Consider the following 23,593-nt stretch of genomic DNA (forward strand, 5'->3'; position numbering starts at 1 on the left):
TCTTGTGTTGTTGAGTTGGGAGGAGTACCTGAAAGCATTATTTTCTGCTTGGAAAAAAACTGTGTGAGGGTAAACTCGGCCCAGAGCTAGAGATTTTAGTTCCACTGCAGTGGTCTTGGACCTTCCTCCAGCACACTTCTCATAATGAGTCTCTCAATATACAGAGATCTTTCCCACAGAGACTTGACTACTTACCTAGAATATTTTCATCCAAGTGATTTTTTGCTGATTTTTTCAGCAGTTCTCGCAGAAATGCCATCAAGTAGTTGAAGACATTTTGGTGGAATGTGGGGAGGGTAGAAATGACCTGAAAGAGGGAGAACGGGGATTTGTCTTTTATTCATTCATTCAATCATTTGTCAGACATGCTGTGTTCCAGGAGCTGAGTACATGATCCAAGGGACATGAGTAAGACTGTGCACAGGAAACTCCGATCACTTACCACTTGGCACAAGAGTCAAAAGAGAAGCACAGATCAAGTGCTTTGTGAATTTAGAGCTCAATAGCTGAACTATGTGCTCTCAAAAGGTTTATGGGAATAGAAGACGTTATAAGCTGGGTCTTGAATATAAGACAAAATTGGACCTGCAGAGGTAAGGACTAGGGCATTTGGGGCAAAAGAAAGTATAAAAAAATGCAAGAGAAGGAACACAGTGAGATAAGGAGAGAGAATACACAGAGAAGTCAATTTTTAGCAGGACACCCCTTGAACAGGTGCTAAGTCTGGAGGGATGGATCAGGCTAGAACTCAATGAATACTCCAACTATCTGTGTATCATCATTATCACTTAGGAGGCTTGTACAAGATATATTCCAAAAGAGATTCCAATTCAATGGATGTGGGGTGAGGCTCTGGAACCTGTATTATTAGCAAGTTTTCTAGATTATTCCACCATGGCCTGTTACATGTGTGAACCATTAGGCCAGACGGTTAAAAGTCTTGCCTATTTGTTTAAGAAAATCATTCATTGAGGGGCGCCTGGGTGGCTCAGTGGGTTAAGCCGCTGCCTTCGGCTCAGGTCATGATCTCGGGGTCCTGGGATCGAGTCCCGCATCGGGCTCTCTGCTTGGCGGGGAGCCCGCTTCCTCCTCTCTCTCTCTGCCTGCCTCTCTGCCTGCTTGTGATCTCTGTCTGTCAAATAAATAAATAAAAATGTTTAAAAAAAAAAAGAAAAAGAAAAAGAAAATCATTCATTGGCAATGGAGAGCCAAGTGTGATTTTTGACCAAGAGTGATGTGATGAGAGCTTTAGAGCATGTGGTCTGATTGCGGTATGAAAAACAATTGAGCAGAGGGAGAGCCAGAACGCAGAGCTTAGAACCAAGGTGAGTGGATGAGAATGGAAGACAGGTGACAGATCAAGGGAACTGGGCATGGGGGAGGTGAGCAGAGGACAACTCAGGAATGACTCAGGTTTCTGGGATGAGTCACTGGAATTCAGGGTGAAGCCACTAAAAGAAAAGGGGACGTGAGAAGAACAGGTTCGGGAAGGAGAGCTATGAAGCTGAGCTGCTAGGACACTGTATTTGAGGAACAGCGCCCACTCTGTTCCCTCTGGCCCTGTGAAGCCCAGGGCTGCAGTACGTGAACGCTCAATGCTTCCCCTCACCTGTTTACTCGCGGTGTAGTTGCCAGAACATTCCAGGCAGTTATGGTAGGTGCTGTAGCAGATGACAGGCTCTGGCAGGCTCTCCAGGAAAAGCAGCAAGGCTTCAGCTATGGAATGATTGCTGGCGGCTTTTGGCCCATCGTTAAGGAACTGGCGATGCCATGCCGTGGTTAGGAAAAGGCCCAGGAGTGAGCACATGCCAGACGTGCTGCCTGCCCAGGAAGGCTCTCTGCTCAGAGCTAGGATGCCAGCCTGACATGGTGAAGGGGCCAAGCTGCTTGTCAGCTTAGCTGGGCCCTCCTGAGTTCCTGCTATATTGGTGGATTAAAGTTGTGAAGTCTTCTCTATGCAAACTTTAAGTAAGAAAAATATGACAGCTGAGGACACAAGATAGGATTTCAAGCCTTAAAATCATACTCCTTCTTTTCTCTCACCTCTTAATCATATTCACACATACACATGCACGCACGCACAAATGTCTGAGGATACAGAGGCTTTCAATCATTCCAGTATCCAAACAGTCCCTGATATGCTCGAATTCCGACCTCAGGCCTGGCTGCTGGAACAGATCTTCCTGCAAAAAGAAAGTCACCAAATAATTACATTCTCAGAAAATCAGCCATGATCTCCTGACCTAGAAATATGATCCCCGCCAAGGTGCAAAAAAGGGGCAGTGAAGTGAGGCCTATGAATCAACTGGTAAACAATCTGGAAAAGTTAGGGCTGATGTGACGAGCTCATTCTGGTGGCCTTCCTAAGCATGCTCCCAGGACAGGTCTTTAAAGTGATAAAACATCTATTATAAAACAATAGGTAGGGAATACTACTCACAACAGCAAGGGAAAACTGAAAACGGTTTCCTGCAGTGTTGTGGAAGAATTAACCAGAAAAAGAAAAATGTGAAGAAAATATATCATTTATAAGATGGAGAAAGTTAAAAAGACACCACCTCGCTTTGTAAAAAAAAGATTACAGCAATAAAAGTATTTCCAGGGGCCCCTGGGTGGCTCTGCGTTAAGCCTCTGCCTTCGCTCAGGTCATGATCCCAGGGTCCTGGGGTGGAATCCCACATCAGGCTCCCTGCTCAGCAGGAGACCTGCTTGTCCCTCTCCTACTCCCCCCTGCTTGTGTTCCCTCTCTGTCTCTCTGTCAAATAAATAAATAAAATCTTAAAAAAAAAAAAAAGAAAAGAATGTAACTTCTGTGCTCTCTTTGGCAGCACATACACTAAAATTAGGACAACACAGAGAAGATTAGCATGGCTCCTGTGTGAGATTGTAACCTTACAGCTAGACTCCCTGGGTTCAAATCCCCATCTTGCCCAGTTATCAGCTTTGGGATCCTGACCAAGTTACAGAGCCTTCTGGACCTCAGTTCTTCATCTGAGAGCTATCGGGAGAACAAACTAAGCCAATGCTGTTAAACACTTAGAATAGTATTTGGGGACACTGTAATAAGAAGTGTGGGCAAGGGTAGAGTAAAAAGACATGTCATTAAGAATGTATGTTGCTCCCAAGCAGTAGAGCTGTGGTAGACTACAGTTTCTACTAGTCTCCCTATACGAATGAGTCAGTGATACAGACTGATTTGATCTCATGAAGCTGGCTCAAATCACTCTAGAAATCAGGACTCATGACTCATGGCCTGGGGGCTCCATCTGGTCTCCTGCCTCTGTCTGGCTTAACAAGGAGTTAGCCCCTCCCATTTCCAGAAACTGTCACGAGTTCCTCAAAAGGATAGGCTGATGTCCTGAGAAGGCTCCAGATGGCTTTATACTGGGAGGACCCCAGAGGCCAGGGAAGGGTACATGTTGTGCCGTGAAGGCCATCCTATGCCAGGCTGCTTCCCTTGGGGGAGTAATCAAGTGGTCTATGTAATAGCAAGGTCTCCTGGGAGTGTGAAACATACCCCACTCACTCCCTGGGAAAGCGACAGCTTTCCACGGATTTGTTGGGGTAAAATCTTCTTACACCCGAAGTTCTTGGGGTTGATGTTCTTCCCCAAGGCAATCTGGCTTCAATCAGTTCGATTGCTTAACTACCACCTACCTGCTGGATAGCATTTTGGTACAGGTAATCAACCATCATCCAGAGCTCTTTGGGAATTCCCAAGGGGTTCTCCAACTGGACCCCATCATCTTCAGTCTGTAGGGGCATCAGAGTCTGAAAAGAAATAAAAAGCATAATAGGCGCCTGGGTGGCTCAGGCGTTCAGCTCCGGTCACAGTCCCTGAGTCCTGGGATTGAGGCCTGCATCAGACTCCCTGCTCAGTAGGAAGCCTGCTTCTCCCTCTCCCCCTGCTTGTGTTCCCTCTCTCCCTGTGTCTCCCTCTGTCAACTAAATAAACAAAAGCTTTAAAAAAAAAAAAAAAGAAAAAGCATAACACGAAGGCCCGCCCATGGACCTTCTGATGGGCTGGCTCCGATAATGGGTACAGCAAACCTGCAGAGGAAGGGATGCACTTCAATCCCCTAAGCAAACATGCTACAGGCAAAAAAAACAAAACTAGGTGACACAATCAAGGTACCAGAAGGTGATTTTTGAGAATTAGGAGTGGGTTATGACAAGCAGTTTCAATAAATCAGGTGAAATATGCATCATGATCTTTTTTTTTTTTTTTTTTTTTTAAAGATTTATTTATTTGACAGAGAGAAATCACAAGTAGACAGAGAGGCAGCCAGAGAGAGAGAGAGAGGGAAGCAGGCTCCCTGCTGAGCAGAGAGCCCGATGCGGGACTCGATCCCAGGATCCTGAGATCATGACCTGAGCCGAAGGCAGCGGCTTAATCCACTGAGCCACCCAGGCGCCCCTGCATCATGATCTTTGAAAAAACATCCTGCCAACAGCATTTCACTGTCAGAAACAGGGAGATAGTGTGGTCTGGTGCGGTAAGGGCAGAGACTTGGGAGTCCAAAAACTCTAATGTAGGAGCCAGGTCCACTGCTAACTCACCGCGTGACCTGCGACCAATCACTCTCCTTACTGGGCCTCTGTTTTCATCTTATATAAGGGAGAGGATAGAAGCCAAGAGTCCCTAAGTTAAAAAGTCCATTGGAACGGGGCAGGGGGTGGGATATGCATATTACTATAAATCTGTTCTGAAGTAGAGCCCTTGGATTCAAACTGTCTCCACAGAAGTCCTTTGCATCTCAGAAAATTTAGTTCAGGATGATGAGGAAGTCATGATTAAAGCAAAAAAAGGAATAAAATCACAGGCCTGGGAAACTTCATATCTTACTATCCATGGCTGAGTTTCTCTAATGTACTCTATGTGAAAAAATTGAGAATATCTTGCTTCACTGGCTCGGCTGCTACAGTTCTAGATGCTTCCATACGTCATGTAACTTACCAGCTCTCTAATTGTTTCCAGTGGCAGTTCCAAGATCGGTTCCCTCATGTAGCACAGTGTATGAATGGGAGATCCAAAACAGCTGGGCAGGTAGTTCCCAGACACAGACAAGAAGTAATCCTTCCCCCTGTCCAAGTGCAAAACCAGAATGTCTTCGATTTTGTCTTCACCTGAGTTGAGCTTTGTAGCCGTGGTCTTATTTACAAATAGCTCCAATTCAATCTCAACAGCAGAATCTGAAGAAAAACATTTAAAGTAATGTTGGCTGGTGGGAGGCCAGGAAGAAAGGGGGAAAGAGGACAGCAGGCACAAGGCTCAGGCACAAAGGGCTGGGAAAGGGATTCAGAGGAATCAGCTAACCAGCAGGTATGTATGTGCTCGGCACGCCAAGGACACATGGACAAGGCGTTTATAGTTCAAGTGGGGACATGAAAACAACACACAAAAACATGGGAAGAGGCAACTGCTATGAAATTCAAGGACAAAGGAGCACAGCTCAAGTCAGAATTATTAATACAATCAGAAGGCATGGGTCAAAGAGCTTGCCCTGGGACAGGTCAGATGAAGACACCTGATCCAGGAGAAAATACAATGCAAGAAGCAGCCTGTGAATCGTCCACAAAAGAGGCTTCATCCCTCTGCCACACAGCACAACACAGAGTGCAAAGAAGTTAGGGGAAAGACACGAATGGTACATTCCGGGACCAGAGGGAATTTCTGGATTACCACCCCGTTATCTTTCCCTACAAGAGCGGACGCTGGGAGCTGATTATAGTGGGGCAGACAGTGAAAATGAGTCCTTCAAGAGCAGCACCTGCTTCCCCGCCATCTTCTGTCTTCTCTTTCTGTGAAATTACGGAACACACACACGGCTGAGAAAGCTTTCCAGGCTGACCTCGTGCCCCTTCCTGTTTTATACCTTAAGTACGGATGGCTCCCCCACAGGGCTTTTAGAAGTTTAGATCAGACAGCAAACACTCAGAAACCGAAAGAGCTTACTGGAGAAAAATAAGCAGTCGGGGTAGAGCAGTCCCCAAACCAGCAGCCGGGAGCCTGGGAACGGAGGCCTCACCTGGCAGGAGGAAACCTCGGCTGGGGTTGGCGTTCAGCCACTGCTTACAGTACGACTTCTCATCAGGCTTGTTGATGAATTCAAACTGACAGGGAACTTGTCCATTATGAATTGTAAAGGACTGTACTTGCAACTGCATGTACTTCACATTCTGAAAACAGAACTGGGAACAGGCCCGGGACCAGTCGGATCAGTGCCCTTTTCTCGGCGACCTGCCCAGCCACCCCAAATGGGCAATCTCTGCCCTTTCTGGAAAGACAATGAAGGACCGCCTCTTTCAAATCATGTTTCTGCTTTAAGTATTTCCCTAGAAGGCCACAGCCCCATGAAAGACCCGCAGTCTGTGTTTAACCCCAAAACCCAAAAACTTAGGTTGTTTAATAAATAAATTTCCTAAAGGAATCAAAGTTCAAACCTTCTATCTTCTGTGCCCAAAGACCATTTTCAAAATACCCTTTATAAATTTCACCTCCAAACTTGAAGACCAAGCACATCCTTCCAAGTAGCTGGACACCCAGGGCACTAAAATAATACCCACACCATAAATCTCCATTTGCTTGACTTCCAGGTATTGTCCATCCAAAATGATCTATGCTGTAGCTCTTCCATGAACAATCTTCTGCCCTAACTTGACATCCCCCACCACAGATCCCTTGTCTACACTGCCTGCCCTCCCCCCATTGCCTCTGTGTGTACCCAAGAAACTCTGACTCAACTTAATCTTGGTCAAAGCAAAATATCAGGAGGAAGACATTCCTTGCAAGAACACAGACCAGCTAAAACCAAACAAAACACCTTTTGGCTCCTCTGCGCCAACACTTAAATCACGAATGGCCCATGTGTGGGTGAAACCTATGAGCCACGAAGGTTAAAGTCTTCTGATTCAGAAGATCAGGAGAAGAACATAATCTAAACCAACAACCCCACTCCTCTCAGCAACCAGCTCCCTGGAACCAGAGGCCACACGTCAAAAAGACTGTGGAGTCCGGGGGTCGGACAGGTGGCTCCTGGATACTGAAACCTCACAGACGAGATTTAAGTTCTATAAATAGAGGAGCCTGTTGCCAATATTGTTAACATGTCCTTCCTACCTCTCGCTTAGAAAGGGACACGGAAGGAATGTTGGCATTTTCCATCTTGTCCAGGGAGCGAACGATCTCCTCCAGAGTCTTCCGGTAACGTTCTTCGTTGACCACCTTCACCTGGGAGGCAAATATTGGAGCCTGAGTGTCTTCTGCCCATTTCCTCCTTTTCAGGAAAGAGGACATGCACAGCACCGGGCAAGAACAGTTGGCGGCCACGCAGAAAGTGAAGACTGAATAGATTTAATTAATTAACCAAGAACCCAATTAACAACAGACTCAGGAGGGGTCCTCCAGAGGCCGAGCTTGTGAGGAAGTCAACTGCTTCCTGATGAGCAGGGAGAAGATACAGAGGTGGAAGCCTGGTGGACAGCTCTGCCGGCTCACAGCCCTAGGGCAGAAAAATGCCCAGTGACTAGCTCTAATTCACTTGCTGCTATCCACCAGCCTGTGGTGAGAAACTGCTAGGGTTTAATTTCAAATGGCATCTCTCAAGTTTTTGTAACCTATGCTCCAATGGCCAAGATTTCGTCAGGCTTTCCCTTCTGTATTCTGAGTCATAAACACAATTGTTGTCACTTTCCAATACAAAAACTCTGTAACATTCATTAGGCCCTTTTTCAAACTACTCACACCTTCACAGATTCCGATATGCCTCTACCCGAACCCTTGAGAGTGGATAACGTAAAGGAACAAATCACAGGAGAAGAGATAGTAAGAACGAAGATGTTCAATCTCACCAGCAAAATCAAACAAATGTGATTTAGAATAATGAAAGATCTCTTTCTTTTAGCTCACTGGGTTGGCAGAAATTTAAGATGACTAAACTCCAATATTAGCCAGGGTGGGGGAAATAAGCTCATACAGAGTTGGCAGACAGGGGAGGAGGAGGAAGCTCTACCTTTACTGACATGGAAAGATCTGCTAAGACATAGTCAGTAGGAGAAAAAAAAGATATTCTCTCAGAACAATATGTATAGAGGTGCCTGGGTGGCTCAGTGGGTTAAAGCCTCTGCCTTCAGCTCAAGTCATGATCCCACGGTCTTGAGATCGAGCCCAGCATCGGGCTCTCTGCTCGTCAGGGAGCCTGCTTTCTCCTTTCTCTCTCTGCCTGCCTCTCTGCCTACTTGTGATCTCTGTCTGTCAAATAAATAAATGAAATCTTTAAAAAAAAAAAAAAGAACAATATGTATAATCTGATCTCTTTTATGAAAAGAAAAAATAGCCTCTATGTTGTATATACAATACTGCCCTGTTTATAAATGCACAGAAAAACTCCTGGAAAAATGCAGACCAAAAAGCAAAGCGGAACTTGCACAGACATAGAAATATATAGAAGTATACCAAAATAATTATGACTAAAATTTAAATATGAACAACTCTTTTGGGTTTTTTATTTTTAAGTAATCTCTATGCCCAACGTGACGCTCGAACTCACAACCCCAAGATCAAGAGTTGCATCCTCCAGAGACTAAGGCAGCCAGGTGCCCCTAAAAATAATTTTTAAAAGCTTTCTCACACAGGGTGGAGGAGGAGACCAGAACGACAAAAGTGGTCTTCGTTATAGGAACCAATTCCCCATAGGGGTGCTCAGGACGGGTGTCGGCTGCCCACCTACCCCAATGTCAAACACTGAGCTGACAGGCTTGTGGTCACTGGTCTTCAGGCCCATGTGGCTCTGGTAACTCAGCTGAGTGATGTTCTTCCCTTTCCAGAGGACCCGGTCACACCAGGCAGGAGCACGACACTTCTCACTGAAATGCAAAGTCCGCACTGGGGTCCCCACACAGGCAAGCACACCCACTGCCTGGCCAGTACCCTGGGGCAGCTGGGGAATGACCGGGCAGGGCCTTCAAGTCCAGGTGACCCCACGGTCCCAAGAAGGCACAGAGATTCGGGCCCACCAGGAGATAGCATATCCCATCACCCAAGACAGCCGTGAGGGCTCCAAGCCAAATGTTGTTCAGAATGAATCTCTGTTCTTTACCTTCCTATGGGGAGGAGATGAAAAGAAGCAATCTGGAAGTACTCCGTGGTCCTTAAAACATGGTGCTTGACACAGCCTCTCAATTCTTACTGCCTCAGTTATAATCCTGGTTCTAGGATAGCCTGCTTGGGAGGCTCTTTACCTTACTTTTTTTCTCTTCTTTTACAATTTTATTTTTAAGTAATTGCTACACCCAATGTGGGGCTTGAACTCATGACCCCAAGATCAAGAGTGGCTCAAGAGCTGCCTGAGCCAGCCAGGTGCCACTTGGAAGGCTCTTTACTTTTTGCCTGCCTCAGTTCCCCAATCTAGAAGCTGACGATGATAAATCACACCTCTTTCAGCTGGTAGATGAAGACTAAGTGAGGTCACAGAAGTCAAGTGCATGAAATAATGTGAAGCATATCAGAAGCACTAACGAAAAGTGATAAACTCCTATGTAATGACCAAGTATAAGCTAAGTGGGCTGGAGTCATCCTATCCCCCTAAGCATAGCTGGAAAGTAAATTAGTAGGGAACAAAGGCTAAGGCACTCAAAAAGAAAACATGCAGGAAGACAGAGCTGCTGAATGAGCAGATGCTGCTAGCAAATGTCTGACCAGGGGCACCTGGGTGGCTCAGTGCGTTAAGCCTCTGCCTTCGGCTCAGGTCATGATCTCCGGGTCCTGGATTGAGCCCCGAGTCAGGCTCTCTGCTCAGTGGGGAGCCTGCTTCCCCTCTCTCTCTGTCTACCTGCCTCTCTGTCTACTTGTGCTCTCTCTCTCTCTGTCAAAGAAAATGTCTGACCAGAGCACAAAACACAGGGAAGTCACGGGAATCCTATCACCTTCTGTAGGCCAATTTCCCTGAATTTGGGGGTTTCCATTTGCTCAGCCCCCCAGAAGCAGCCCCCTACCTACCTGGTATCCCAGTCATCGGAGCCAGTATCATACTTATAGGTAGGCTGGAACGTAAGCTCGCCTTCAATGAAGCCTTCAAAGACAGCCTTGGTAGCCATCTGAGTTTTCAGCTACAAGAAGAGATGGAAGGGGGAAAAAAAAATCATCTCAGAATAAAAAAGTCAAACCTTGAATTAGCAGAGGAAAGGAAATCAATCTGGAATCTGAACCCTAACCCAAAGGGAAAGGCCCAGGAGAAAGCTATCCTGTAAGATCTTGAGAGCTAGGGCGCCTGGGTGGCTCAGTGGGTTGAACCGCTGCCTTCAGCTCAGGTCATGATCTCAGGGTCCTGGGATCGAGTCCCGCATCGGGCTCTCTGCTCAGCGGGGAGCCTGCTTCCTCCTCTCTCTCTCTGCCTGCCTCTCTGCCTACTTGTGATTTCTCTCTGTCAAATAAATAAATAAAATCTTTAAAAAAAAAAAAAAAAAAGATCTTGAGAGCTAAATCCTAGGAAGGGGAGCAGGCTGACCATTCCTTTGCCTGTTGTACCGTGTGTGTGTGTGTGTGTGTGTGTGTGTTATTATTTTTTAAGATTTTATTTATTTATTTGACAGACAGAGATCACAAGTAGGCAGAGAGGCAGGCAGAGAGAGAGAGAGAGAGAGAAAGCAGGCTCCCTGCTGAGCAGAGAGCCCTATGCGAGGCTTGATCCCAAGACCCTGAGATCATGACCTAGGCCGCAGGCAGAGGCTTAACCCACTGAGCCACCCAGGGGCCCCTGTTGTACCATTTTTAAGGCTCTTTTATAAGAGGATATTTGTATCCAGGGGGCCCGAGTACCATCTTGCTGAGATGTCCCTAAGAGGATCAGGTACCAACAGAAAAAGGTCTGGGAAGATACTACCCAAAAAGCAAAGGGGAACTTCCAGGTATCTAAAAATAAATAGCAGAACGGGCACCTGGGTGGCTCAGTGGGTTAAGCCTCTGCCTTCAGCTCAGGTCATGATCTCAGGGTCTGGGATCGAGGGCCCCATCAGGCTCTCTGCTCAGTGGGGAGCCTGTTTCCCCCTCTCTCTCTGCCTGCCTCTCTGCCTACCTGTGACCTCTCTCTCTCTCAAATAAATAAATAAAATCTTAAAAAAATAAAAATAAATAAAAATAAAAATAAATAGCAGAAGTATACCAAAACATGTATGAATTAAATTTAAACAATCTTCTAAAGGAGTTTATCAAACAAGTTACACAAACTAGGGGAAGCTCTGTGCCTTGACTTCCCCCATTCGCAAATTGTGGATTTGTAACAGAATCTGCCACTCAGGACTGTTGGAAAGAACTGTCAACTTAGAAGGGCGTCTGGAACATTCTGAGAACAGCCAGCATTCCTCCCACTATATTCATTTTAGGGACTTCCTCCAGATCACACTCGCAGCAAGATTAACAACCACAGGTGTTCCTGTGTCCTCCCTGGAGGACCAAGCGCGGCCCTATGAGGACTGATAAAGAACTTTCAGCTAACACTGGAGACAGGAGGCAGCTACTCAGGGAACAACAGTTGCCAAATTCCCCAAAACATGAATTCCTAAAAAAAAAAAAAAAAACTCCTAAGGGAAAACCCACAGAAATAATAAAAATGGAGATATTAATGTAGGATGATTCTTAAATCAGTATACATAGACCTTAAAACCATCTGGGAAGTAGAGAACACATGGAACAGGTACTGTTACCTGAAGAAAGTCCAGGAAAAAATAATAAATAAAAATTTAAAAATAAATAAATCAATAAATGAACCTGGGGGAGGGGGGAAATAGAAAAGAAGGCCAAGAGGCAGTGGGCATGAAACCACCAGGGAAGTTAGAATGCCTCACTCAGGAATACAGATGCAGTAAACTCAGTTACAGAGTAGACCGGATTAATGCTGAAATAGGGATTAAAGAGGGAAAAAAGGGGGCACCTGGGTGGCTCAGTGGGTTAAGCCGCTGCCTTCGGCTCAGGTCATGATCTCAGGGTCCTGGGATCGAGTCCCGCATCGGGCTCTCTGCTCAGCAGGAAGCCTGCTTCCCTCTCTCTCTCTCTGCCTGCCTCTCTGACTACTTGTGATTTCTCTCTGTCAAATAAATAAATAAAAAATCTTAAAAAATAAAATAAAGAGGGAAAAAAGGTAATTTACCAAGGAAAGAAACTGGCAAGAAAAATGGCCCCAAAAAGATTATTCCATAAAGAAAAATAAAACAAGGTTGATATTTTTTCCCCTTTGACTGATGTGCACCAGGGGACAAAAGGGTTAACAGAAAGATCCAGACTGATGACAATAAGAAGGGGGCTACAGACTAAAATGAAAAGGGACTTTAACGTTCTGAACGACCCTGACCATTTGAACAGTCTTGAAACCCACAGAGAAGGGGAGCCTGACGAAAATCAGCGAGACTCAGGTGGCTCTTGTCCTGTGAAATGGCTAATGCTCCGAGCAAGAAACACTGACCCCAACCGCGGCAGAGAACCGCAGCTTACCGAACTGGTTCCTGCGGGACGTGAGGAAAGCGGTTCAGGAAGAAAAGTGGTCATTTACACCAGACAAGTCTGGTGAGAGCAGGAGGGGGCAAGGCAGACTCACTCAGAAACAATTAAATTGTCTTAAACATCCCAAGTGTCTTTAGGAGAAGCTTGGTACCCCTTCGCCCCTACCAGAATGAATCAATAAATGGGCACTGGGGAAAGGGGTTGAGAGAGAGAGAGAGAGAGAGAGAGACTGAGACAGAGAACACACATGCTCTTGCCACCCCCAGGGGGGATGAGGCACCTGGAGAGAAGAGCCAGTGGGGTGGGGGTGCGGGGAAGGTGGGGGAACAGCCAGGGACAAGGCTGGTCAGCAACTCCTTGGGGAAGCCAACCCCATCAAGGAAGAAGAGGCTGAGGGTGGGGAAGCCAGGCCTTCCTGCGAGCTCACAGTGGGGGGACAGCTGCCAAAGAAGGCCCAGGAGGCCACGTGTACCTGATCATACGCATATAGGGTTTGAAAGTCCTTCTCCTCGATGAGGTTCTTCACCGTCTCCACGTCCAGCTCTTCTATCCTGTAGTTGAGGTCCCCCAGCCACAAGATCACACTGTGAGGACAGAACACAAAGGTCACAGGTTGGGGAGGGACTTTACCCATCCTAGCCGGTGTGCTTCTGAAGGAAGGCCTTTGAGGCCAGCTTCTTGGGAGCTGGGAGGGCATTGACTCTGCTGTTCGGGAAATCTTTTCTCTTGCCACCCCATTTCACGTCACGGCTAACATGCTGCTTACTCAGGGACCTTTTGTTCCAGGTTCATCAGAAACAGCCTTGAGTTGTCCTGGACCGTTTTACGCTGTGTGGTTGGAAAGATAGTCTAATAAGATCTAAAAGCAAGACAACCATTTACCTCATTCCTGGGAAGAGGCACAAAAGATCAAATATTGGGAGTCAGGTCAGTTGCTCGGGGACTCCAAACCAGAGGATGCCATGATGTCGCCTCCATGCACATGACAGTCCACAAATACACTCTCAGCCTTTGTTTCTAGAACTGAGGTCCTCTGAAACAAAGTTCAACCTGTACAGTGGAGTCTGGGTTTAACCCCCACTGTATCATTGGTTGGCTCTTTCTGCAAAGTGGGACAGGTGGTTTGTCACAGCCGCTGCTTCGGGAGAAGGGTAACCCGGACATCCCCGAATGACAGCGCACAGCCTGCCAGGTCCAATACCGCACCATCTGAAGCCAGCAGCCAGGTCATTAAAGAACCCGCGCAGCAGGACACACGCACTAAAACAAAAGCATCCACAAGCTCAAAGCGGACAAACTGACATGCGAGTGGCCACCTCCCAAACTAGGGCGCTGGGAGTCCAGCAGAACGGAAGACACACTCCCTGCTAGGTTCCCCGGAGAAGGAAAGCCATCCTGTCAGCTTCCAGAACACCAGTGAGCCCAAGACCGTTCCACCACCACAGCAGGCGGGATGTGAGGCTTGCATCTGGGGACTCCCCGGCCGACACCATGGCCTCAGGGGCTTCTTCCTTTGTCTAAAAGAAGTGGCACACACTTCGAGTGTTACTGTCAAGTCTGAAATTCTAATATGCCTTGACTTGAGACATATAGAACATCTTAGAGATAAAGAAAACAAAGATTAGCACAAGATGCTCTAAGCAGCTATCACGGCAGCTTTGTAAAGCTGGCTCGAGAGGGAAGGCGGACCACTGCAGTGCAAATCTCAATTACATGTGCTTTTGGAAAGAAAAGACCCATACTATCCTGAAGCCTACTTCTGAAACCCGGACTTGAGACGCTCGCTGTCTGGTGGCTTTCCTCGTGGGGTTTAATCCGAGGCAGACCCACATTAAAATAAATCTTATACGTGTTCTGGGGATAAATGATGTGTAAGAAGAGTCTAGAGGTCTGCCTGATGGTATGTTAGGACACGGGACATTCCCACGAGACATAACCCACATGTAAGCGAGTGATGGCTAGAGTCCCCACTCTGGGAGTGGAAAGCCTCCCCCAAGCACCTCCATGACAAAACAGAGAGGCCCCAATTCCACAACATCGGAGCAGTGAACTACTTGGGGTCTGAGCCCAGACTCACTCGTGTTTGCTGATGGTGAGAGGGGGAAGGCCTGGGTCAATCTGACAAAACTGCATTCGAGAACAGATGTCTTTATAGTCCTGGTTCCTCCTCTCATACTCTTCTGTGTGGGCTGCCAAGTGAGAATTCACTACACAGATGCTGGTGTTGTGGAACTGGAATCTGATGGCCACGCCTCCTTTGTTACCCTACGGGAAAGAGCCCGGAAGAACGCAATTCACAATGTCAACATGGCTGCCATTTAAATCTGCATGCTTTCAACATATTTTCTCTTCAATATCATCCTGACAGCTAAGTGAAGCAGTTTGTATTTTCATTTAATTTTTTTTTAGAGGGAGAGAGGGAGAGAGACTATCTCCAGCAGACTCCCCGCTGAGTGCAGAACCCAACACAGCGCTGGATCTCACGACCCTGGGTTGTGACCGGAGCTGAAATAGAAAATTGGACGCTTAAGCAATGGAGCCACCCAAGGACCCCTACTGTCTATTTTAACAGCTAGGTAAACAAAACCAAGAAAGCAGAGTGACCAGCCAGTGGCAAAGCTGAGTCCACTTTTCACTATATCACAGGCAAACCACATGTTTGGCCTTCTCTGCAGGAAACTAAGTTCTTGCAGGAGAACCTAAAAGCAGGACTTCAGGGTGCCTGGGTGGCTCAGTGGGTTAAAGCCTCTGCCTTTGGCTCAGGTCATGATCCCAGGGTCGTGGGATTGAGCCCCACATCGGGCTCTCTACTCAGCAGGAAGCCTGCTTCCCTTCCTCTCTCTCTGCCTGCCTCTCTGCCTACTTGTGATCTCTATCTGTCAAATAAGTAAACAAAATCTTAAAAAAAAAAAAAAAAAGGCAGGACTTCAGGAGCCTCGAGAATAGGAAATTGCAAACCTATTATCGGCATTCTTTATCTTGGTTTTCTGCAATGTATTTCATGGGTGAAATGACCATTTCATGATCAGCTGGAGGCTCTGGTGTGGCGCAGACAGGGATGTGTGCCAAACTAGCCAGCAGCTCACGAAATTACTACTTCTAAGTGGTCCGCTCTGTCTCACCCTGTGTAAGGGCACCATTCATCTTGTCACACCAGTCCCCTCGAACTGGGACACACCAGTCACAGTGTCGTGAGAGGCAGGGTCGAAACCTTAGGGATCAAGCATACCCCCCAAACTCACCATCCTGCCCATGATTCCGGTCCCCACGGTCTCAGCTTCCACCTCGGAGATGTGCGCTGCATGTTCCTGTCTGACATACAACAGCAGCATAATCCCCACCAGTCGGACGAGCTTCACCTGGACAACAGAGCCAGACATTCCCGTCACAGCATGAACCCGAAACCGAAAACAGGAAGATATATCCCAGAGGAAAAGTGGTCTCGAAGCCGGCCGATGACGCCAATGTTTTCCTTCTCCACAGCAGGACACAGGGAACTCACCTGTGCAGCTCACCAAGCATGCTCTGTGATAACCCAAATAGCCTACCGCTGCCCAGACCTGCATCTCTCCTACCTAGAGCGCCTCTTCTGGGGGACTTGGAATTGAAGAATTAGGATGGGCTTATGATAACAGGTCTCAGAATTTCCTTGCATAGCAACATACAATTAAGGGTCACTGACCCTTCGCTTACCTTCGCATACTTGGCATCTGGGTGAAGACCTTCTGACACAGCTTTAAACCACTCTTCCTCCTTCGGGGTATCATGGAAGAAAAAGGCTTCCTTACTCAGATCAAGCTCCTGGAACCTATAATAAGCAGCAAGCAGTCAGACAGTCGAGAAGAGTCAAGTGCAAGACAGCATGTCCTCAGATTGGGTTAGCTATGTGTGTCCTCGCTCTCCAGCTAAACCGCAGGGCCCTCGAGGGGAGAGAAATAAATATGTGGAACCAAGGGACTAAATGCTAAGGAGCTACCAGCGCTTTGACGAGCTGTCACCCACTTCCTCTCCATAACCAGCCTGGGAAGCGGTCAGAAGTGTCTCCATTGTACCCCTGAGACCCCTGATTCACAAAAGCAGCAAATGACAAACTGGGGGCCATGCCTACATCTAGATCAATTCCAAATTCTAGGCCCTTCTCACTTTACTATATAGGCCCCTTAGTTGCCCCCTCCCCATTCACCGTGCCCAGGACAGGGCTAGCAGGATAATATGTACCGAAGAAAAAATGACTGACTGATGGAGCCTTAAAAAAAAAAAAAAGCCAGTCAGTTAAGTGTCTGACTCTTGATTTCGCCTCAGGTCATGATCCTGAGATCAAGCCTCGCATCAGACTCCACGCTAGGCATGGAACCTGCTTAGGGTTCTCTCTCTCCCTCTGCCTCTCCCTACTTGTGCACTCTCTCTCTCTCTCTCTCAACAAAATTGAAACAAAAAAATAAATAAAGCTTGGGCGCCTGGGTGGCTCAGTCGGTTAAGCATCTGCCTTCAGTTCTGGTCACGATCCCGGGATCCTGAGATGGAGCCCCACATCAGGCTCCCTGCTCAGCGGGGAGCCTGTTTCTCCCTCTCCCTCTGCCCCTCCCTTCTGTTTCTGCTCTTTCTCTCTGTCAAATAAATAAATAAGATCTTTTTTTTTTAATATAATTTTTTATTTTTTATAAACATATATTTTTATCCCCAGGGGTACAGGTCTGTGAATCACCAGGTTTACACACTTCACAGCACTCACCAAAACACATACCCTCCCCAATGTCCATAATACCACCCCCTTCTCCCAAACCCCCTCCCCCCAGCAACCCTCAGTTTGTTTTGTGAGATTAAGAGTCACTTATGGTTTGTCTATCTTTTTTTTTTTTTAAAGATTTTATTTATTTATTTGTAAGAGAGAGAGAGAGTAAGAGCGAGCACAGGCAGACAGAGTGGAAGGCAGAGTCAGAGGGAGAAGCAGGCTCCCTGCGGAGCAAGTAGCCCGATGTGGGACTCGATCCCAGGACGCTGGGATCATGACCTGAGCCGAAGGCAGCTGCTTAACCCACTGAGCCACCCAGGCGTCCCAATAAATAACATCTTAAAAATAAATAAATAGGGGCACCTGGGTGGCTCAGTGGGTTAAGCCGCTGCCTTCAGCTCAGGTCATGATCTCAGGGTCCTGGGATCAAGTCCCACATCAGGCTCTGCTCAGCAGGGAGCCTGCTTCCCTTCCTCTCTCTCTGCCTGCCTCTCTGCCTACTTGTGATCTCTCTCTGTCAAATAAATAAATAAATAAACAAACAAAGCTAACCTTACTTCCCTGGCAAAAGCTATTTTTGCCTTGTGACCAATAAAGTCCCGAACATCTAAGTGATATAAGTCAGTTTGAGTGTAGCGATTTTAACAGAGGGCTGCACAAAATAACAGCATTTAAATGCCAAGCACATCGCTTTAATGGTGCCAGAAATTTGTTTAATTCCAGGAAGAACATCAAACAGAGAAGCAGCTGTTATTAAGCAAATGGTCATTTTTCAATTCCTTTACCTGCTGTGAGAACTCAGTTATACATTCATGTCCTTGTCCCTTCCCCTCAGCTATATTTTCTGGAGCTGGAGAGGCAGAACTGAGAAGAGAAGCACTCACCCCACACAGTATACATCTGGGGCCGGAATGCTGTGGCTTAGCCAGGGCCGGAGGCCTTCTTTGGGGGACTGGCCATTCACGTTGTATGTTCCCACAAAAAACCTGTCAGCAAAGAGAACGGATCAGTCCCTTGGGAGGACAATGGATGTGACGGGGAAAGCATCCTACACTGACTCCGCCCAGTTTCAGGCTCTCTGGAAATAAATTTTAAGACGTTTCCAGACATTGAGCAATGTCACCCCAGACATCGACCAAGGACTGTGACACTGAAGGGTGACTTGCAGTCTGTCATGATAGTTGTTGCTTTTGTGGTAACTTCGAATAGTATGGGCCTACTGTGAACATTGCTATTTAGCCTTGGCAGCCATTAGACCCATAATCCACAGAATGATTCCTCAGCCTGTGTGTGCTGGGGAAATGAAAGAAAAATGAAAAGTACCTTGGTAATTATCTTCAGAAGGAAAGCAACTGCAGTGCTCACTGTAAGGGATGGTTTGTATGCCTGGAAGCAATGTCACTTGGTATTACAGGCCCCGTGCACGGATTTAAAAAGATTTAGCAGAATCCTGCAGCCTCTATTCATTTAACTTTTGGTAGTCCTGTCTAAAAAGATTACCAAACACCAATTTCATTTCACTAACTTCAGTTTAAATGACTTCCTTCAAAGGCCCGGAATGACCAAGAGATACACAAATATCAGGATATCGTTCCTTCTTCTGTCCTTTATACCTCTTCAAATACTGCCATAATTATCTGCAAGCTGTGTGACCACACCTACCACCATGCCTGGCCAGAAAAGACAGAATAAATGGCTGCTCACGAAGAGTGAAAGGAAATGATCATGTTGAGAATGCCGGGTGAGATCCTGCAGAAGGATCTGTTTCCAAATCCAGCGTAGGGAGTGAAGTGCTGAAATTTCAGAGCTGAATGATCATTTTGCTTTGAAAACAGTCTGCCCAGTTATCTACCTGAAGTTTTGGATATAGGTATAATCCTCTTCTTTCTGCACGAGACGTGATTTCACTATTGTATCTCGTAGCCCAAACTTCTGCATGGATAACATGTGAGCCTTGTCTGATACCATGATAGTGGAGGAGCGGACCAGGTCGGTGATTTCACTCTTGGATTTATTCTGTCTAGAAAAACAAACAGACAAAACTTTATCACATTCTGATGAATTCCCCATGACAAAATACATGAACATGAAGCTAGAAGTTTCCACACACAAATTGTCTGAGTCACAGAAGACGAACAAAGTCAAATGTATTTACTAAAACAAACAAACAAAAACAAACTCACTACATCTGTATGTAATTAAATAAATTTGTGTGTTGTTGAATGTATAGCACATTGGTCCAGAGATTTTCTTTTTTTTTTTAAGATTTTATTTATTTATTTGACAGAGTAGGCAGAGAGGCAGGCAGAGAGAGGTTGGTAAGCAGGCTCCCCGCTGAGCAGAGAGCCCGAAGCGGGGCTTGATCCCAGGACCCTGAGATCATGACCTGAGCTGAAGGCAGAGGTTCAACCCATTGAGTCACCCAGGTGCCCCTGATCTGGAGATTTTCTGATAGAGATCTCAGATCGGAGGGGCCTTAAAGACATTCTGATCTAATCCCTTCCTTTCCCAAATAGGAAAAATAATATCTAGCACCATCCACCCAGCTGGATGGCAGCAGAGTATGGACTAGAACCCAGATGTGACAGTACTCTTTCTAGACCCTACTGCCTCATGTAACGAGTCTATAAAACTACCCAGACCCTTTGACTTGAAAATTCTACTGTAACTCTTTCACACAGGAATAATCCGGAATAAAAGAGGAGCAATGAAAGTTCGTATTTCACGATTATTTATGTAGTTTTAATAACCAAACTGACAATTATTCAAATGCCAACATTTAAAGTCAAGCAAAATTTTAAAATTGACATATTTACCTAACAGAAGCCCAATAAAAGTGCAAGAAACTTTTGCCGAACATTATTTAATGAATTGAGATATAGAGCACTTGCAACAACTTCTGGCCACAGAAGTATCTGATATCATATTATCAAGTCCATACTAATTACGGCCATGTAAAAATGTATCTATGTAACCAAAAAGGCTCCAAGTGAACTGAGCAGGACAGATCCAGCTACACTTAAAGTTCAGGGATTGTTCCTTTCTGCTTAAGTGCATAAAAATACGGACACAATCAAGTTTTTTTTATCTTGACCAGCTGTTTCTAGCTATGAGCAGCAGGGGGCACTGGTGTACAGACTAAATATAAGAGCACATCAGGAAAAAGAAAAATAAATAAAAACAGAAAAAAAGAAGTATCAGGCGCCTGGGTGGCTCAGTTGGTTGGACAACCGCCTTCCGCTTGGGTCATGGTCCTGGAGTCCTGGGATCCAGTCCCGTATTGGGCTCCCAGCTCCACAGGGAGCTTGCTTCTACTTCTGACCTTCTCCCCTCTCGCGCTCTCTCTCACTGTCTCTCTCTCTCAAATAAATAAAATATTTTTTTAAAAAATTTTTTAAAAAAAGAAGAATTATCTTCAGAGTAAGGAAACTCCTAAGAGAATGTGAGGGAGAAATAAAAATGTTTCTAATCTTCTAGATGTCTAAGGTAGAGTTAGATTGCCAGTTTCAAATCCTAGATGGGCTACTTGCTAGTTCTGGATCTTGTGTAAATGATATAAAGTCTTTTCACCTGCAGCGGTAGAACAGAGTAGACATAGTACTTATCTTTTAGGTCAAAATAAGATAATCCAGGTAAGAGCATGGAGCCTGCGTACATAGTAAATGCTCAATGAATATCCAACATTTCTTAAACCAGCTACCCTGGGACAACTTACATCACGCACAGCAATGGTCTCAGTTCTCTGTTGAGGAGAACTGTGGCCCTAGGACGTACAAATGAATGGACAGCTGCATTACCTTGTGAGTAAGCTGTCTGGTGTATCCTGAGCGCAAGAGCTTGGGTGCACAAGCAGGCCTCTCTTATCTGACCGTGAATCATCAAAGTCAGAAGCACCTAAGGGGAAGGGGAAGGAATGAAAACAGGCTTACACAGACTTGAACATAGAGACCACAGCTTCTCTAATTGTTGTCTACGAATCACTGGTTGTACACATAATGCTTGAAAGCACAGGTAAGGTAGATGGTGGTACCTTGTGGAGCACAAGAGAGAGGGTGAAAAAAACAAGCATTTCATCCAGAGATCTTAACTTCTGAAAATGTAACTCTCAGCTGGTCCGACTCCCTTTTCCTAGAGACGGAATGCCTTACAGAAAGGATAAAAACTATGCAAGCTGCAGACCTAAGTTCCTTTACTGGCTCTACTATTTACTGACCTTCTGACTTCAAGCAAGTCATCCAACCTCTCTCAGTCTCAGTGACTTGACATGCCCTGCTCTTCTCACAGGTTTATTGCTGGGATCAAATAGTTGACACGTGAGTAAGCATTTTGGAGGCAACACGGCATATTATGAAATATAAGATAGTGATCTCATTTCCATTTACTCCAAGTGGAACTTCAAGTTCAAGGAGAAGAGAGCCAATGGTCAGAGATATGACGCTGGAAAGGGAGGGTCTAAAGTGTTAGAGAATAGCCTATCATTGTTAATAAATTGCCTCAAAAACAAAAGAGCAAACCAAGGACTTTTAATATATAAATACTTTGGGACAGTTGTTAAACCAAGATAAACCTGAAAAGGAAAAGTAATCTGCCAATAGCTTCTTTGCTCCTTAAAAGCCAAATCTCTTGTCCACAGAAAACAGAATGGAGAGGCCACAGAACCGGGCTGCTTCAACATACAAGTTAAAAGGAGCACTGCAGGCATGAGCCATCACGAAAGAATTCTGCCCTGAAGACTATTACTAAACATGGATTTTTCGACCATGCATTCACAGGAACCAGAACACACACACACACACAAATTTGAAATGTGAAAATAATGACATTTCAAAATGCCAATCACCAAGGCCTTTCAATTTTGTTTCCTGAATGCCACTCAAATCAATACAGGCCAATGTGACCCTATGACCCATGTTACCAACATCTCCCTGGAATGACTTCAAACTGATCTCCAGGCCTCCCTTCTTACTCCACCATCTCTGACCCAATTTCTACACTGTGGCCAAAGGATTTTTTGAAAAAGGAAGGCTAATCACATCACTTAAGACCTTTTAAAAGCCTCCCATTGAATAAACTTAAACCTCCCAGTATGGCTGCCAAGTCTCCCTTCAGTCCGGATCCCACCTGCCCTCTTGCATGTCTCACCATAGTCCTCTGCCTCCCATCCCCTTGAATGCCATAGTCTATTAAAGTTACTGCAGTTACACCACAATCCCATCAGAAACCCACTTCCTTCTTTCATTTTGCTTTACACGGCTAACTCCTACCCATCCCGGGGCCAGGGGTGAGCAAACTTCTCTGCAAAAGGCCGGAGCATAAATGTCTGAGGCTCTGCAGGCCAAACCGTCTCCATCACAACGATCTGACCCTGTTGTCACAGCGAAAAGAAGCCACAAGCATGGCTTTGTTCCAGGAAAACTTTATTTATGGACACTGAAATCTGAAGATTACATAATTTTTACATGTCACAAAATATGAATCTCTTTTAATTCTTTTCAAACATTGAAAACTATAAAAACTATTCTTAGCTCCCATGCTGTAAAAAAAAAAAAAAAAAAGCAGGCAGTGAGCTGGACTTGGCTCATGGACTGTATTTAGTCGAGTCCTGCTATAGACCACATGTCGGGGGTCACGTCTTCGAAGATGCCATCTCTAACTCCCCCTAGATCAGGCCAGATACCCTGCCACTGGTGTCCCACAGCTCCCTGCACGTCTCATTAGAGCCTCAACTGCTGTGTATTATCATGTTCATCCCCCAGTTAGACTGGAAGCTCACTGAGGACAAACTATGTCTGATTTATTCATCACTGCATCACCATAACCCAGCACATAAAAAGCAGTTCAATCATTCAACAATTCAACAGAAAATACTGGATGCGGGGCACCTGGGTGGCTCAGTCGGTTAAGTGGCTGCCTTCAGCTCAGGTCATGATCCCAGGGTCCTGGGATCGAGCCCCACGTCGGGCTCTCAGCTCAGTGGAGAGCCTGTTTCTCCCTCTCCCTGCCTCTCTACCTACTTGTGTTCTGTTAAATAAATGGATAAAATCTTTTTTTTTTAAAAAAAGAAAATATTGGATGCACATGGATTCCTTATGTGTCTTATATAAATATGTAACATCTAAGCTCAAGTCTATAGCCTTCTTTTGGAATGTCTCAGGTCATCTTCCCATTGTCTTCAGCATACAACAAAAATAAGAAAGGCAGGGTTTCTGGAATTCTACAACTCCATGGTTCACCAACTGATTTCTGAGAACTAAATCCCCAGCTGTATTCTACCTCTCTTGCTTTACTCTCACTGAACTCTAAAGCTTAGAGAACCAAGGGACCAGAGTTAATGTATGGCATACTGGGAAATCTTTAAAAATGGCTGA

At 45.8% G+C, this 23,593-nt stretch overlaps 1 protein-coding gene and 1 non-coding gene across 8 annotated transcripts in view; one reads left to right on the top strand and one right to left on the bottom strand.

The window, feature by feature from the left end:
• The window catches only part of INPP5B (inositol polyphosphate-5-phosphatase B), a 48,422-nt gene that overhangs the window by 904 nt on the left and 23,925 nt on the right, over positions 1 to 23,593 (bottom strand). For all 7 annotated transcript variants that reach the window (XM_059377327.1, XM_059377326.1, XM_059377331.1 and 4 more), the window contains 16 exons: positions 21,023 to 21,119; positions 19,078 to 19,245; positions 18,110 to 18,211; positions 16,187 to 16,301; positions 15,736 to 15,852; positions 14,571 to 14,758; positions 12,966 to 13,077; positions 9,998 to 10,107; positions 8,730 to 8,865; positions 7,121 to 7,231; positions 6,030 to 6,192; positions 4,958 to 5,193; positions 3,658 to 3,771; positions 2,099 to 2,183; positions 1,610 to 1,737; positions 196 to 307 (listed from right to left, as the gene is read on the bottom strand). In XM_059377327.1, coding sequence (XP_059233310.1) covers positions 196 to 307; positions 1,610 to 1,737; positions 2,099 to 2,183; positions 3,658 to 3,771; positions 4,958 to 5,193; positions 6,030 to 6,192; positions 7,121 to 7,231; positions 8,730 to 8,865; positions 9,998 to 10,107; positions 12,966 to 13,077; positions 14,571 to 14,758; positions 15,736 to 15,852; positions 16,187 to 16,301; positions 18,110 to 18,211; positions 19,078 to 19,245; positions 21,023 to 21,119 — 2,094 coding nt within the window. The remainder of the gene's footprint in view (positions 1 to 195; positions 308 to 1,609; positions 1,738 to 2,098; positions 2,184 to 3,657; positions 3,772 to 4,957; positions 5,194 to 6,029; positions 6,193 to 7,120; positions 7,232 to 8,729; positions 8,866 to 9,997; positions 10,108 to 12,965; positions 13,078 to 14,570; positions 14,759 to 15,735; positions 15,853 to 16,186; positions 16,302 to 18,109; positions 18,212 to 19,077; positions 19,246 to 21,022; positions 21,120 to 23,593) is intronic.
• On the top strand, positions 2,813 to 2,919 carry LOC132002348 (U6 spliceosomal RNA). The gene has a single exon (XR_009399837.1). It is a non-coding gene; the product is annotated as a U6 spliceosomal RNA (small nuclear RNA).

Source organism: Mustela nigripes, chromosome 14 (genome assembly GCF_022355385.1).
Source record: "Mustela nigripes isolate SB6536 chromosome 14, MUSNIG.SB6536, whole genome shotgun sequence".
Lineage (NCBI taxonomy): Eukaryota > Metazoa > Chordata > Mammalia > Carnivora > Mustelidae > Mustela > Mustela nigripes.